General features: G+C 43.5%; 1 protein-coding gene across 1 annotated transcript in view; it reads right to left on the bottom strand.

The window, feature by feature from the left end:
• The window catches only part of lhx8a (LIM homeobox 8a), a 50,214-nt gene that overhangs the window by 8,134 nt on the left and 24,802 nt on the right, over positions 1 to 17,278 (bottom strand). Inside the window, exons 7-8 of the mRNA XM_059985202.1 lie at positions 12,244 to 12,347; positions 578 to 673 (exon numbers count right to left, since the gene is read on the bottom strand). Of these exons, the coding sequence (XP_059841185.1) occupies positions 578 to 673; positions 12,244 to 12,347 (200 nt within the window). The remainder of the gene's footprint in view (positions 1 to 577; positions 674 to 12,243; positions 12,348 to 17,278) is intronic.

The following is a 17,278-nucleotide window of genomic DNA, read 5'->3' as shown; positions in this document are numbered from 1 at the left end:
TGGCACAGTTTTGTGGGCCTCAGTGCCTGTATTGTGCTATAGGTTTTCTATGTTTCTATGAGCCCACACTGCCTAATTACACCCATCTGACCAATTAACCTACCAACCAGAGGAAACCCATGTGGTCACAAAATGGCTAACATACAGGGACATAATGTTTGATGGAAAGTGGTAGGCTTTTTATTAAAATGTGGAATGCAGGGCTAGCTGTGGTGGTAGCGATAGATACATTATTCATGTTTAAGAAACTCTTAGATAGGCACATAGATGAAAAATGCAGGGCTATGAAGATGGGAAGGGTTAGATTGATGTTCAAGAGGGTAGAATGGTTGGAACAACATTGTGGGCTGAAGGGCCTGTATTGTCCTATATTTTAAGGCTGCTCCAACAGTTGTCTGTCCCTCCTACACTGAGTCCTGAATCATTTCAGCCCGAGTCCTAGGTACACAATACACAGCCAGCACCTGCCACATTAATGGGAGATGGAGATTCACATAAACTCCTAGGTACCTTGATGATGAATCAAAGACCACACTAACCCCAACTCTAACTCCCATAACACTTAAAACAGACCTACCTGTATAACTCGGCGGCTTAACCCAGTCCGGTCTGCTAGCTTCTGAAGTGTCTGTGCATCAGGATTATTGTCTTGTGAAAACTGTGCTTGCATTATCTGCAAGAGCAAATTAGTGTTATAGAAGCATGCCGAACAGAAACAGGCCCTTCAGCCCATCTAGTCCATGCTGAACTATTCTGCCCAGTCTCATTGATCCACACATGGACCAGAGCCTTCCATACTCATCCCATCATGTTCTTATCCAAATGTTGCAATCAAACCTGTGTCCACCACTTGTGCTGGCAGCCCATTCTACAAACTTCCTACCCTCTGACTGAAGTAGTTCTTGTCAGCTTGTCCTTAAACATTTCATCTTTCAACCAACATCGGAAAACAAACACCTTTAATCTATGATCTACTTTCACCCAGCCTCTGGGGGAAAAACCTACCTGAATTTACCCTATCGACAATCTTGCATGCTAAAATGAAGGTTTGGAGGATGCAATCAAAAATCATTGTATGAAGGCAGTTCATTATCTGCACACTGATTTTGCTCATTTACAGTCAAAAGAGCACAGCAGTGTACACTGGATGAATTTCTCCGTCAACAGCTGTTAGGAACCACAGTTTTATGGCACAATAGTATTATTAGTGTTCTAATTTGTTCTGCATTACATTTAAATACTTGATTTGTTACTCAGCTAAATGGCACTGTTTTTTTTTTAAAATGTTTTTAACTATTTCCAAGAAATTTCAGCTAATTGGGGCAGTTGCTTAATTGGGCCAAAGTGTACTGGTCCTGATGTGCCCCCACTAAAGGGAACCCACTCCACATCTTATTGAAATCTATATTGTATTTTATGTATTGTACTGTACTACTGCAAAACAACAAATTTCATGACATACTGTACATCACTGATAAAGCAGATTCTGATGCCCAAGATGAGTGTACTTGGACCCATTGCACTTGTGCTGAGGGATAGATTGCTCTCGTTTCACAGCCAATATCAACTGTTTGGAAGGTGGCCTGCACACAGATCAGCCGTCATCTCTTCTTACACCAGAGTAAGAATGAGTGCAGAGGGATGTCAAGCTCATCAATTGACATTGAAATTTAACCCTCTCTACTGATCCTAACCACAGTATCAGTAGAAGACAATCTTTTTGTCTTCCAGTTGCCATGTGTTGGTTTTGCAATCTAGTTGTGCAGACTGATGACTCTCCAACTCTGGAATCCACATTAATGTGGAACACATAGGCAGCCACATCTGAGAATGCATCATCACTCAGAAAGACAATGGTTCGCCTTTCCAACCTTTGACAGTGTCTCCTGTGAACGTATAACATAGAATAGTGTAGCACATTACAGGCCCTTCAGCCCACAATGTTGTACCAACCCTCAAACCCTGCCTCCCATATAACCCCCCACCTTAAATTCCTCCATATACCCATCTAGTAGTCTCTTAAACTTCACTAGTGTATCCGCCTCCACCACTGACTCAGGCAGTGCATTCCACGCACCAACCACTCTGAGTGAAAAACCTTCCTCTAATATCCCCCTTGAACTTCCCTCCCCTTACCTTAAAGCCATGTCCTCTTGTACTGAGCAGTGGTGCCCTGGGGAAGAGGTGCTGGCTGTCCACTCTGTATATTCCTCTTAATATCTTGTACACCTTTATCATGTCTCCTCTCATCCTCTTCCTCTCCAAACAGTAAAGCCCTAGCTCCCTTAATCTTTGATCATAATCCATACTCTCTAAACCAGGCAGCATCCTGATAAATCTCCTCTGTACCCTTTCCAATGCTTCCACATCCTTCCTATAGTGAGGCGACCAGAACTGGACACAGTACTCCAAGTGTGGCCTAACCAGAGTTTTATAGAGCTGTATCATTACATCGCGTCTCAAACTCTATCCCTCGACTTATGAAAGCTAACACCCCATAAGCTTTCTTAACTACCCGATCTACCTGTGAGGCAACTTTCAGGGATCTGTGGACATGTACCCCCAGAACTTTCTGCTCCTCCACACTACCAAGTATCCTGCCATTTACTTTGTACTCTGCCTTGAAGCCCCCCCTCCAATGTTCCCTTTAAACTTTTTCCCCTTCACCCTTAACCCACGTCTTTTTTTCCCCTCCCCCAGACTCAGTGGAAAAAGCCTGCTTGCATTCACTCTATCTATACCCATCATAATTTTATATACCTCTATCAAATCTCCCCTCATTCTTCTACACTCCAGGGAATAAAGTCCTAACCTATTCAACCTTTCTCTGTAACTCAGTTTCTCAAGTTCCAGCAACATCCTTGTAAACCTTCTCTGCACTCTTTCAACCTTATTAATATCCTTCCTGTAATTCAGTGACCAAAACTGCACACAATATTCCAAATTCAGCCTTACTAATGCCTTATACAACCTTACCTTAACATTCCAACTCTCATACTCAATACTTTTATAAAGGCCAATGTACCAAAAGCTCTCTTTACTACCCTATCTACCTGTGATGCCACTTTTAGGGAATTTTGTATCTGTATTCCCAAATCCCTCCATTCTACTGCACTCCTCAGTGCCCTACCATTTACCTGGTATATTCTACCTTGGTTTGTCCTTCCAAAGTGCAATACCTCACACTTTAAACTCATTAAACTCAATCTGCCATTTTTCAGCTCATTATTCTGGCTGGTCCAGATCCCTCTGCAAGCTTTGAAAACCTTCCTCACTGTCCACCACACCTCCAATCTTTGTATCATCAGCAAATTTGCTGATCCAATTTACCACATCATCCAAATCATTGATATAGATGACAAATAACAATGGACCCAGCACTGATCCCTGTGACACACCACCAGTCACAGGCCTCCATTCAGAGTAGCAATCCTCCACTACTACTATGACTTCTCCCACTAAGCCAATGTCTAATCCAATTTACTACCTCTCCATGTATACCTAGTGACTGAATCCTCCTAACTGATCTCCCATGCTGGACCTTGTCAAAGGCTTACTGAGGTCCATGTAGACAACATCCACTGCCTTCCCTTCATCTACTTTCCTGGTAACCTCCTTGAAAAACTAATAGATTGGTAAACATGACCCACCATGCACAAAGCCATGTTGACTCTAACAAGTCCCTGTCTATCCAAATACTTGTAGATCCCATCTTGGTACTCCTTCCAATAATTTACCTACTACCAATGTCAAATTTACCAGCCTATAATTTCCCAGATTAATTTTAGAGCCGTTTTTAAAGACAACAGGACAACACAAGCTATCCTCCAATCCTCCGACACCTCACCCGTAGATACCGACATTTTAAATATATCTGCCAGGGCCCCTACAATTTCAACACTAGTCTCCTTCAAGATCCAAGGGAATACCCTGTCAGGTCCTGGGGATTTATCTACTCTGATTTGCCTCAAGAGAACAAGCACCACCTCCTCTTCAATCCTGTATAGGTTCCACGACCTCACTACCTGTTTACCTCATTTCCATTGACTCCATGCCAGTTTCCTTCACAAATACAGATGCAAAAAAAAACCATTTAAGATCTCCCCCATTTCTTTTGGTTCCCCACACAGCCAACCACTCCGATCTTCAAGAGGACCAATTTTATCCCTTACTATCCTTTTGCTCTTAACATACCTGTAGAAGCTCTTAGGATTATCCTTCACCCTGACTGCCAAAGCAACCTCATGTCTTCTTTTAGCTCTCCTGATTTCTTAAGTTTTTTTTTGCACTTTTTATACTCCTCAAGCACCTTATTTGCTCGTTTCTATAAATGTCATACATTTCTCTTCTTTATCATAGTGCCAATATCCCTTGAGAATATCCCTTGAGGTTCCTTATTCTTATTCACTTTGCCTTTAATCCCAACAGGAACATACAAACTCTGCACTCTCAAAATTTCTCCTTTGAAGGCCTCGCATTTACCAATGACATCCTTGTCAGAGAACAACCTGTTCCAATCCACGCTTTTTAGATTCTTTCTCATTTCTTCAAAATTGGCCTTTTTCCAGTTTAGAACCTCAACCCGAGGACCAGATCTATCTTTATCCATGATCAAGTTGAAACTAATGGTGTTATGATCACTGGAACCAAAGTGTTCCCCTACACACACTTCTGTCACCTGTCGTAACTCGTTTCCTAATAGGAGATCTAATATTGCATCCTCTCTAGTCGGTACCTCTATATATTTAGAAAACTTTCCTGAACACATTTTCCAACTCTAACCCATCTAGACTTTTAACAGTATGGGAGGCCCAATCAATATGTGGAAAATTAAAATCCCCTACTATCACAACTTTGTTTCCTGCAGTTGTCTGCGATCTCTCTGCAGATTTGCTCCTCCAATTGTCGCTCACTATTGGGTGGTCTATAATACAACCCTATTAATGTGGTCATACCCTTCCTGTTTCTCAGTTCCACTCATATGGCCTCAGTAAACAAGCCCTCTAAACTGTCCTGCCTGATCACTGCTGTAACAGTTTAGCACTGCCACACACCCAACCTTTCATCCCTCTGCCTCTATCACGTTTGAAACATCGGAACCGTGGAACATTAAGCTGCCAGTCCTGCCCCTCCTGTAGCCAAGTTTCACTAATGGCTACAATGTCATAATTCCATGTGTCAATCCACACCCTCAGCTTGTCAACCTTCCCCACAATACTCCTCACATTGAAAAAGACACACCTCAGAAGATTATTACCAACACACACAACCCTTCTATTTGTGACTTTGCATGAACTTTGAACATCATTTATTTTCACCCCCGCTCCACTATCTGCTCTGGCACTCTGGTTCCCACCCCCTGCAAATCTAGTTTAAACCCCCCCTCACCACCAATAGCACTAACAATAATATTAAAGAGAGCACCAAAATTTTCTTCTGATAAAGTATAAAAGGGAGGCGAGATTGGATATCAGACCATGGGAAAACAATGCTGGAGAGGTAGTAACATGGGACAAGAAAATGTCAGACAAACTTAAATAATTTGCATCAGTCTTCACTGTGGAAGACAGTAGCAGTGCAGTGGAAGTTCCAGGTATCAGGGGTCATGAAGTGTGTGAAGTTACCGTAACTCCAGAGAAGGTTCTTGGGAAACTGAATGGTCTGAAGGTAGATAAACCACCTGGACCAGATGGTGTATGTCCCAGGGTGTTGAAAGAGGTGGCTGAAGAGATTGTGAAGGCATTAGTAATGATCTTTCAACAATCACTAGATTGGGAATGGTCCCAGAAGACTGGGAAATTGCAAGTGTCACTCCACTCCTCCAGAAGGGGGAGAGGCAGAAGAATGGAAACTATAGACCAGTTAGTCTGACCTCAGTGGTTGGATGATGTTGGAGTTGATTGTTATGGATGTGGTTTCAGGGTACTTGGAGGCACATGATAAAATAGGCCATGGTCAGCATGGTTCCAAGGGAAAAACTTGCCTGATAAATCTGTTGGAATTCTTTGAAGAAATAACAAGCAGGATAGACAAAGCGGAATTGGTTGATGATGTGTACTTGGATTTTTAGGCCTTTAACAAGGTGCCACACATGAGGCAGTTTGACAAACTTCAAGCCCATGGTATTACAAGAAAAATTCCAGCAAGGATTAAACACTGGCTGAGAGGCAGGAGGCAAAGAAGGAATAAAGAGAGGCTCTTCTGGTTGGCTTCAGGTAACTAGTGGTGTTCCACAGGGGTCTAAGTTGGGACTGATTCTTTTTACATTGTATGTCAATGATTTGGATGATGGAATTGATGCCTTTGTTGCAAAGTTCGCAGGATACAAAGAAAGGTGGAGGAACAAGCAGTTGAAGTAGTGAGGTTACAGAAGGACTTGGATTGGCAGAACAGGCAAATTGGCAGATGGAATACAGCATTGAGAATTGAATGGCTATGCATTTTGATAGAAGAAATGAAAGGACTGACTTTTTCTAAATGGCAAGGAAGTACAAAAAAAACTGAGGTGTAAAGAGACTTGGGAGTCTTTGTCCAGGATTCCCTAAAGGTTAATTTGCAGGTCAAGCCTGTGGTGAAAGCAAATGCAATGTTAGCATGCATATCAAGAGGACTAGAATACAAAAGCCAAGGAATGTAATGTTGAGACTTTATAAAGCACCTGTGAGGCCTCACTTAGAGTATTATGAGCAATTTTGGGCCCCTTGTCTTAGAAAGGATATGCTGACACTGGAGAGGGTTGAAAACAAAAGGTTCATGAAAATTATTCCTTGATTGAATGGCTTGTCATATGAAGAGCATTTGCTGGCTCTGGGCCTGTATTCACTAGAATTCAGAAAAATGAGTGATCTTATTGAAACCTAATGGTGAAAGGCCTTAATAGAGTGGATGTAGAAAGGATGTTTCCTATGATGAGAGATTCTAATACCAGTGGCCACAGCCTCAGAGTAGAGTACTCTTAGAGCTTTCTTTAGGCAGAGAGTAGTGAATCTGTGGAATTCTTCGTCACTGCCAACTGGAGGCCACAACTTTATGTATATTTAAGACAGAGGTTGATAGATTCTTGATTGGTCAGGGCATGAAAGGATACAGGGAGAAAGCAGGAGATTGGGGCCAAGAGGAAAATTAGATCAGACATGACTGAATGGTGGAGCAGACTCAATGGGCCAAATGGCCTAATTCTGCTCCTGTAAATTATTGTCTTAATTGCTCCAATTTTATCTTCAATTTGGATCACATGGCACAGAGCAGTAACCCTTCACCCATCACATCCAGACCAACAACATCCATTGATAATGAGCAAACACGAGGAAATCTGCAGATGCTGGAAATTCAAACAACAGACACAAAATGCTGGTGGGACACAGCTGGCCAGGCAGCATCTATAGGAGAAGCACTGTCGACATTTCAGGCAAAGACCTTAGTGCGAGTCCTGACGAAGGGTCTCGGCCCAAAACGTCGACAGTACTTCTCCTTATAGATGCTGCCTAGCCTGCTGTGTTCCACCAGCATTGTGTGTGTTGTTTGTGTCCATTGATAATGATCCCATTTTATTGCATAGAACATTGACAATGTTGTGTCAATGTATTAAACAATGTCAAGATCAATCTAACTCTTCCCTCCCATATAGCCCTCCACTTTTCTATCATCTATGTGTCTCAGTCTTATAAGTCCCCAATATGCCTCTATTACCACCCCAGCAGTGAATTCCACATACCCCACTACTTTGAAAACCACATCTCGCATTTCCCCCAACCCCCATACATTCCTTTAATCACTTTTTTGAAAATTACACCCTCTCATATTAGCCATTTCTAACCTGGGGAAAAATCCATGTTATTGATGCTGTTTAAGCTTATCCATCATTCCATCTCTCACCCTCCTCTACTAATTCTGTAGTTACTACAACACTTTATAGTACCAGCAACGGATTCATTTCCTGCCGATGCCTACAAGGAGTTTGTATGTTCTCCCCATGACTGCAGGGGTTTCCTCCTGGTGCTCTGGTTTCCTCCCACAGTCCAAAGACATACCAGTTGGTAGGTTAATTGTCCAGTGATTCGACTAGCATTAAATCAGGGGTTTGCTGGGCAGTGTGGCCCAGAAGGCTGGAAGGGCCTATTCCATGCTGCTTTTCAATTAATAAATTATTCCTCCCCACACTCCCATCAACTCCCCCCAGGTTCCGTCTCTCACTCACACACTGGGAATAATTTACCGAGGCTGATTAACCCACTGACCTGTATGTCTTTGGGATGTGGCGGTGGGGGGCTGGGGGAAGGAACACATGTAGTCATGCAAACTGTACACAGACTGCACCAGAGGGTGGGTAAAAGCTTCAATTAGTACAGAAAACATGAGAAGCTGGGTGTGATGTGGGGGGAGGTAAACAGAAGGTTTATTTAAGTAACCAAGTATACATAGAAAAATTTGGCCATTCAACACATGGAGTCTTCTTTGCCATTCAGTCGTGGCCGATTCATTATTTCCCTCAACCCCACTCTCCTACCTTCTCCCTTCAGCAGGAATATACATCGACTATTTACTCTTTCCATCGATGCTGCCTAACCCAAGTTCCTCCAGCTTTGTGTGTGTGTTGTTTGGATTTCCAGCATCTGCAGATTTTCTCTCGTTTCTCCCTATAACCTTTGACACCCTGACTAATCAAGAATCATCAGCCTCCACCTTAAATATACCCAGTGACTTGGCCTCCACAACTGCCTGCGGCATAGAATTCCACAGATTCATCACCTTCCAGATAGAGAAATTCCTTTTCATCTGTTCTAAATAGACATCAGAGGTTGTGCCCCCTGCTCCTAAACTTCCCCCACTGTAGGAAATGTCCTATCCACTTCCACTTGTCATCTACAATAGTTCCTCCCACACTTGCTGCACCTTCCACCGAGGACCATCCCGACTTGGAATTGTCACTGGAGCCAGACCCAAGAACTCTCTCCCCAACAGCACTACAGGGCACCTTCACTGGAAGCACTGCAGAGGTTCAATGAGATGGCTCGTTCTTACTTATGATGGGATGGCCAGCAGTACAGATCCATGAAGTAAATTTAAAAGATCTGGGAAGGACCCTTTATGCCTAGGCCAATAATTAACCTCTATTCAAGCTGCTAAATCTCTGTGGGGAGAAAGTACAGGGCCCGGAAGACTCACACAACGATTCAGAAGTTTTTAAAGTTAAAAGTTAATCAAAGTTCAAAGTGAAATCATTGAAATACACGTTACTATATTTGATAGATACATTTTCTTGCAGTCATTCACAGGAAGATAAAGACAATAGAAGTTATGGTAAACTGTACACAAATACTGAGAAATAAGGTGCAGAGTCCCTGAAAGTGAGTGTGTAGGTCATAGAACAAGTTCAGTATTGAGGTGAGTGAAGTTATCCACACTGGTTCAGGAGCCTGATGGTTGTGGGGTAATAACTGTTCCTGAACCTGGTGGTGTGGGACCTGAGGCTCATTGTGGTGAGTGAGGTTATCCACACCGGTTCAGGAGCCTGATGGTTGAGGGGTAATAACTGTTCCTGAACCTGGTGGTACCTCTTTCCTAATGGTAGCAGCAAGAAGAGAGCATGGCCTGGATGATGGGGTGGGGGGGGGGGGGGGGGGGGAGGTCCCCGAGGATGAATGTTGCTTTCTTGTGGGAGCACTCCATGTGGTGGGGAGGGCTTTCCCTGCAATGGACTGGGCTGTATCTGCCATTTTCTGTTCCCGAGCATAGATGTCTCCATACCAGACTATCATGTAACCATTTAGGATATGGTGCATCTATACATGTTTGTCAAAGTGTTAACTGATGGACTAAATCTGTACAAACTTCTAAGTGGAGGCACTGCTGTGCCTTGTTTGTGGTTGCATTTTTGTGCTGTTTTGGGCAGATCTTCTGGTATGTTAACACCGAAGAATTTGAAGTTACTAACCCTCTCCATCTCCAATTCCCCAATGGGGACTGGCTCATGCGCCTGTGGAAATGCTGCTGCCAATCTATACTAACTGGGGAGCGCAGTTTCTTCCCATCAGACTTCTGAACAGCCCATAAACACACTCACAAAATGCTGGTGGAACACAGCAGGCCAGGCAGCATCTATAAGGAGAAGCACTGTCGACATTTCGGGCCGAGACCCTTCATCAGGACTAACCGAAAGGAAATATAGTAAGAGATTTGATAGTGGTGGGGAGGGGGAAATGTGAAATGATAGGAGAAGACCGGAGGAGGTGGGGTGGAGCTGAGAGCCAGACAGGTGATTGGCGAAAGTGATACAGAGCAGGAGAAGGGAAAGGATCATGGGACGGGAGGCCTAGGGAGAAAGAACGGGGGAAGGGAGCACCAGAGGGAGATGGAGAACAGGCGAACAACTAAATATGTCAGGGATGGGGTAAGAAGGGGAGGAGGGGCATTAACAGAAGTTAGAGAAGTCAATGTTCATGCCTTCAGGTTGGAGGCTACCCAGCCCGTATATAAGGTGTTGTTCCTCCAACCTGAGTGTGGCTTCATCTTGATAGTAGAGGCCATGGATAGACATATCAGAATGGGAAGGAGACGTGGAATTAAAATGTGTGGCCACTGGGAGATCCTGCTTTCTCTGGCAGACCAAGCATAGGTGTTCAGCGAAACGGTCTCCCAGTTTGTGTTGGGTCTCACCAATATATAAAAGACCACACCGGGAGCACCGGACACAGTATACCACACCAGCCGACTCACAGGTGAAGTGTCGCCTCACCTGGAAGGACTGTCCGGGGCCCTGAATGGTGGTGAGGGAGGAAGTGTAAGGGCAGGTGTAGCACTTGTTCTGCTTACAAGGATAAGAGCCAGGAGGGAGATCGGTGGGAAGGGATGGGGGGACGAATGGACAAGGGAGTCGCATAGGGAGTGATCCCTGCGGAAAGCAGAAAGGTGGGGAGAGGGAAAGATGTGCTTGGTAGTGAGATCCTGTTGGAGGTGGCGGAAGTTACAGAGAATTCGGCCCATAAACACACGATTCCTTTCATATTTGCACTATTTATATTTGTATTTAATAGCATTTTTGCCCTGCCACCATGAAAAACTAATTTAATGTCAAAAATTAATGATATACAATAGTGTGGACGATCATCTAAACAGGGAGAAAACTCAAACATCAGTGTTTCAAAGGGACTTTGGAATCCCCATGCAAGGCTCCCAGAAGGTTAACTCACAGGTTGAGTCTGTGGTAAAGGAGGCAAATGCAATGTTGGCATTTATTTCAAGGGGAATATAATATAAAAGCAAGGAGATAATGCTGAGGCTTTATAAGACACTAGTCAGGCCGCATTTAGAGTTTTGACAACAGTTTTCGGCCCCATATCTCAGAGAGGAGCTGCTGTCATTGGAGAGAATCTAGAAGGGGTTCATGAAGATGATTCCAGGAATCAAGGGGTAAACATACGAGGGTCTGGCAGCTTTGGGCCTGTACTCACTGGAATTTAGAAGAATGTGGGGGGGGGGGGGGAATCTCATTGAAACCTACCAAATATTGAAAGGACAAGATAAGGTAGATGTGGAAAGGATGTTTCCTATGGTGGGGATATCCAGAACTAGAGGACACAGCCTCAAAATTGAGGGGTGACCTTTTAGACCAAAGGTAAGGATGCTTTAAGCCAGAGTGTAGTAAATCTGTGGAATACTCTGCCACAGACTGCAGTGGAGGCCATGTTCGTGGGCATATTTAAAGCCCAAGTTGATAGTTTTGGTCAGGGCATCAAAGGATATGGGCAAAGCCCCTATAAGGGGTTGAGTGGGATCTGGGATCAGCCATGATGGAATATTGGAACAGACTCAATGGGCTGAATGGCCTTATTCTGCTCCTACGTCTTATGACAATGAACCCAATTCTGAAGGTCCTAGACCTGAAACATTCACTCACTCAGAGACACTGCCCAACCTGTACTTATGCTGCTGATTTTTATTCCAGCTTTTCAGCACTTGCATCGACTCCCATACAAACCAGACTACTACCACTGTGGCATTTCCTGCACAACCAACTACACTTCACAAACAAGAGAAAATCACCAGATGCTGGAAATCTGAGCAACACGCACAAAATGCTGGAGGAACTCAGCAAGCCAGGCAGCATCCAAGTACAGTTGACGATTCAGGCCGAGATCCTTCAGCGTTATTGTGGTGATAGAAAAGGTGTCAGAGAAAAATCACATCCTCCAAGCCAGTGGGCTACAAAGGGAGAACACAAATTGATTTCTTTCAGGTGATTACCTGAAGCTGGTCTGCCGTGAAACTGGTTCGAGCTCGTTTGGTTGGTTTGGACCGATTCAGCTCCTGTTCTGTCGATGCTTCTCCTTCCGTACTGAGTCCACGTCCTGCAAAATGCCAGATTCACAATTTGTGCTTTTGAAGGTGCTCTGCAGTTTTATTGAAAAATCTAATGAACACAACATGTAATCCTCTTGCTCCCACATCTCCAGACAGAATTAGCAGACTGACAAGTTAAGGAGATGGGCAGAGAAGAGGCAGATGGAGATCAATCTGGCACAATTTATAGAAATTCACTTTTGAAGAACATAGAAACCCTACAGTACAATACAGGCCCTTTGGCCCACAAAGCTGTGCTGGGCATGTACTTGCTTGAGAAATTACCTAGGGTTACCCATAGCCCTCTACAATTCTAAACTCCATGTACCCGTCCAGGAGCCTCTTAAAAGACCCTATCATATCCGCCACCAGCACCGTCGCTGGCAGCCCATTCCATACACTCACCACTCTCTGCATAAAAACTTACTCCTGACATTCCTCTGTACCTACTTCTGAGCACCTTAAAACTGTGACCTCTCATGCTAGTCATTTCAGCCCTGGGAAAAAGCCTCTGACAATCCACACGATCAATGCCTCTCATCATCTTATACACCTCTATCAGGTCACCTCTTATCCTCCGTCACTCCAAGGAGAAAAGGCTGAGTTCACTCAACCTATTCTCATAAGCCATGCTCCCCAATCCAGGCAACATCCTTGTAAATCTCCTCTGCACCCTTTCTATGGTCTCCACATCCTTCCTGTAGTGATATGACCAGAACTGAGCACAGTACTCCAGGTGGGGTCTGACCAGGGTCCTACAGAGCTATAACATTACCTCTTGGCTCTTAAACTCAATCCCATGGTTGATGAAGGCCAATGCATCATACGCCTTCTTAACCAGAGTCAACCTGTGCAGCAGCTTTGAGTGTCCTATGGACTCAGATCCTCCACACCGCCAAGAGTCTTACCATTAATACTATATTCTGCCATCATATTTGACCCACCAAAATGAACCACCTCACACTTATCTGGCTTGAACTCCATCTGCCACTTCTCAGCCCAGTTTTGCATCCTATCAATGTTGCACTGTAACCTCCACACTGTTCACAACATCCTCAACCTTCGAGTTATCAGCAAGTTAGCTATCCCATCCCTTCACTTTCCTCGTCCAGGTAATTTATAAAAATCATAAACAAGAAGGGACCCCCAGAACAAACCCTTGAGGCACACCACTGGTCACTGACCTCCATGCAGAACATGACCAGTCTACAACCACTCTGCCTTCTGTGGGCAAGCCACTTCTGGATCCAAAAAGCAAGGTTCCCTTGGATCCCATGCCTCCTTACTTTCTCAATAAGCCTTGCATAGGCTACCTTATCAAATGCCTTGCTGAAATCCACGTACGCTACATTTACGGCTCTACCTTCAATGTGTTTAGTCACATCCTCAAATAATTAAATCAGGCTCGTATGTCACAACCTACCTTTGACAAAGCCATGCTGACTACTCCTAATACTACAGTACCGGGTCAGGAGAGAACTGTTCCAGAGGGACGGGTTTCAGGGCTTCACCTGAACCGGGCTGGGGTTAGTGTCCTGGCGAATCATAACTAGGGCTGCAGAGAGGTCTTTAAACTAACTAGTGGGGGGGGGGGGGGGGGAGGGGGGGGGGAGGGGAGGATTCTAGAGAGCAAATAATTAAAAAGACAATGGAGAAGGTAATGGATGTAGGTAAAAGTGGAGGAATAAAAAGACTGTCAGGAGGGGAAAGAATGTACGGAGATAAGCATAAAGTTGTACAAAAGGAAAAGGTAGGAAATAAGTGTCAAACATATTTGAAAGTCCTTTATTTGAATGCACGTAGTATTAGGAATAAAATTGATGAGTTGACAGTACAAATAATTACGTATGGTTATGGTATTGTGGCAATTACGGAAACATGGCTGCAGGGTGACCAGGACTGGGAATTAAACATACAAGGGTATTCGACAATTAGGAGAGACAGGCAAGAAGGAAAAGGAGGTGGGGTGGCTATGTTAATAAAGCAAGAAATCACTGCAATAAAGCGAAATGATATTGGCTCAAAGGGTCAGGATAATGAAACAATTTGGGTAGAAATAAGAAATAGTAAAGAGAAAAAAGCAGTGGTGGGAGTAGTCTATAGGCCTCCAAAAACCTGAAACTCAGTTGGTTGGAGCATAAATCAGGAAATAGTTGGGGCTTGTAATAAGAGAACAGCTATAATTATGGGGGATTTTAACTTTCATATTGACTGGACTAATCAAGTCGGACACGGCAGCCTTGAAGAGAGTTTATTGAGTGTATTCGAGATGGGTTCCTTGAACAATACGTTACTGAGCCGACAAGGGGGAAAGCAGTCTTAGATCAGGTCCTGTGTAATGAGACAGGACTAATAAAAAAATGTCCTAGTAAAGGATCCCCTTGGAATGAGTGACCATAACATGGTCGAATTCCATATTCAATTAGAGGATGAGAGGGTTGGATCTCAAACAAGCGTACTGAGCTTAAATAAAGGAGACTATGACTTTGTGAAATGTGTGCAGGATAGTTTTTTGCAACAATACAAAGAAGAACCGACTAGAGATGGGGCAGTGTTGGATCTCCTGTTAGGGAATGCGATAGGTCAGCTGACAGATGTATGTGTTGGGGAGCTCTTTGGGTCCAGTGATCACAATAGCAACAGCTTCAATATAATTATGGAGAAGGACAGGACCTAGAGTTGAGATTTTTGATTGGAGAAAGGCTAACTTTGAGGAGATGCGAAGGGATTTAGAGAGAGTGGATTGGGTCAAGTTGTTTTATGGGAAGGATGTAATAGAGAAATGGAGGTCATTTAAGGGTGAAATTATGAGGGTACAGAATCTTTATGTTCCTGTTAGGTTGAAAGGAAAGGTTAAAGGTTTGAAAGCACCATGGTTTTCAAAGGATATTAGAAATTTGGTTCGGAAAAAGAGGGATGTCTACAATAGATATAAGCAGCATGGAGTAAAGGAATTGCTTGGGGAATATAAAGAATGTAAAAGGAATCTTAAGAAAGAGATTAGAAAAGCTGAAAGAAGATACGAGGTTGGTTTGGCAAATAAGGTGAAAGTAAATCTGAAAGGTTTCTACAGTTATATTAAAAGCAAGAGGATAGTGAGGGATAAAATTGGCCCCTTAGAGAATCAGAGTGGTCAGCTATGTGTGGAGCCGAGGAAGATGGGAGAGATTTTGAACGATTTCTTCTCTTTGGTATTCACTAAGGAGAAGGATATTGAATTGTGTAATGTGTGGGAAACAAGTAAGGAAGTTATGGAACCTATGACAATTAAAGAGGTGGAAGTACTGGCGCTTTTAAGAAATTTAAAAGTGGATAAATCTCCAGGTCCTGACAGGATATTCCCCAGGACCTTGAGGGAAGCTTGTGTAGAAATAGCAGGAGCTCTGACAGAGATCTTTAAGATGTCATTAGAAACAGGGATTGTGCCGGAGGATTGGCGTATTGCTCATGTGGTTCCATTGTTTAAAAAGGGTTCTAGAAATAAGCCTAGCAATTATAGACCTGTCAGTTTGACATCAGTGGTGGGTAAATTAATGGAAAGTATTCTTAGAGATAGTATTAATAATTATCTGGATAGACAGGATCTGATTAGGAGTAGCCAGCATGGATTTGTATGTGGAAGGTCATGTTTGACAAACCTTATTGAACTTTTTGAAGAAGTTACGAGGAATGTTGACGAGGGTCAGGCAGTGGATGTAGTCTATATGGACTTCAGCAAAGCCTTTGACAAAGTTCCACATGGAAGGTTAGTTAAGAAGGTTCAGTCATTAGGTATTAATGCTGGAGTAATAAAATGGATTTAACAGTGGCTAGATGGGAGATGCCAGAGAGTAGTGGTGGATAATTGTTTATCGGGATGGAGGCCGGTGATTAGCGGGGTGCCTCAGGGATCTGTTTTGGGCCCAATGTTGTTTGTAATATACATAAATGATCTGGATGATGGGGTGGTAAATTGGATTAGTAAGTATGCCGATGATACTAAGGTAGGAGGTGTTGTGGATAATGAGGTGGGTTTTCAAAGCTTGCAGGGAGATTTATGCCGGTTAGAAGAATGGGCTGAATGTTGGCAGATGGAGTTTAATGCTGAGAAGTGTGAGGTTCTACATTTTGGCAGGAATAATCCAAATAGAACATACAGGGTAAATGGTAGGGCATTGAGGAATGCAGTGGAACAGAGAGATCTAGGAATAACAGTGCATAGTTCCCTGAAGGTGGAGTCTCATGTAGATAGGGTGGTGAAGAGGGCTTTTGGAACGCTGGCCTTTATAAATCAAAGCATTGAGTACAGAAGTTGGGATATAATGTTAAAATTGTACAAGGCATTGGTAAGGACAAATTTGGAATATTGTGTACAGTTCTGGTCACCGAATTATAGGAAAGATATCAATAAATTAGAGAGAGTGCAGAGACGATTTACTAGGATGTTACCTGGGTTTCAGCACTTAAGTTACAGAGAAAGGTTGAACAAGTTAGGTCTCTATTCATTGGAGCGTAGAAGGTTGAGGGGGGATTTGATCGAGGTATTTAAAATTTTGAGAGGGATAGATAGAGTTGACTTGAATAAGCAGTTTCCATTGAGAGTAGGGGAGATTCAAACAAGAGGACATGATTTGAGAGTTAGGGGGCAGAAGTTTAAGGGAAACACGAGGGGGTATTTCTTTACTCAGAGAGTGATAGCTGTGTGGAATGAGCTTCCTGTAGAAGTAGTAGAGGCCAGTTCAGTTGTGTCATTTGAGGTAAAATTGGATAGGTATATGGACAGGAAAGGAGTGGAGGGTTATGGGCTGAGTGCGGGTAGGTGGGACTAGGTGAGATTAAGAGTTCGGCACAGACTAGGAGGGCCGAGATGGCCTGTTTCCGTGCTGTGATTGTTATATGGTTATATGATGGTATGAGAGCGGAATTGCTTAAGATGGATTGGGAAAATAGATTAAAGGGT

Source organism: Hypanus sabinus, chromosome 11 (genome assembly GCF_030144855.1).
Source record: "Hypanus sabinus isolate sHypSab1 chromosome 11, sHypSab1.hap1, whole genome shotgun sequence".
Classification (NCBI taxonomy): Eukaryota; Metazoa; Chordata; class Chondrichthyes; order Myliobatiformes; family Dasyatidae; genus Hypanus; species Hypanus sabinus.
Note: the sequence above shows the minus strand (reverse complement) of the source record. Positions and strands in the feature narration are given on the sequence as shown.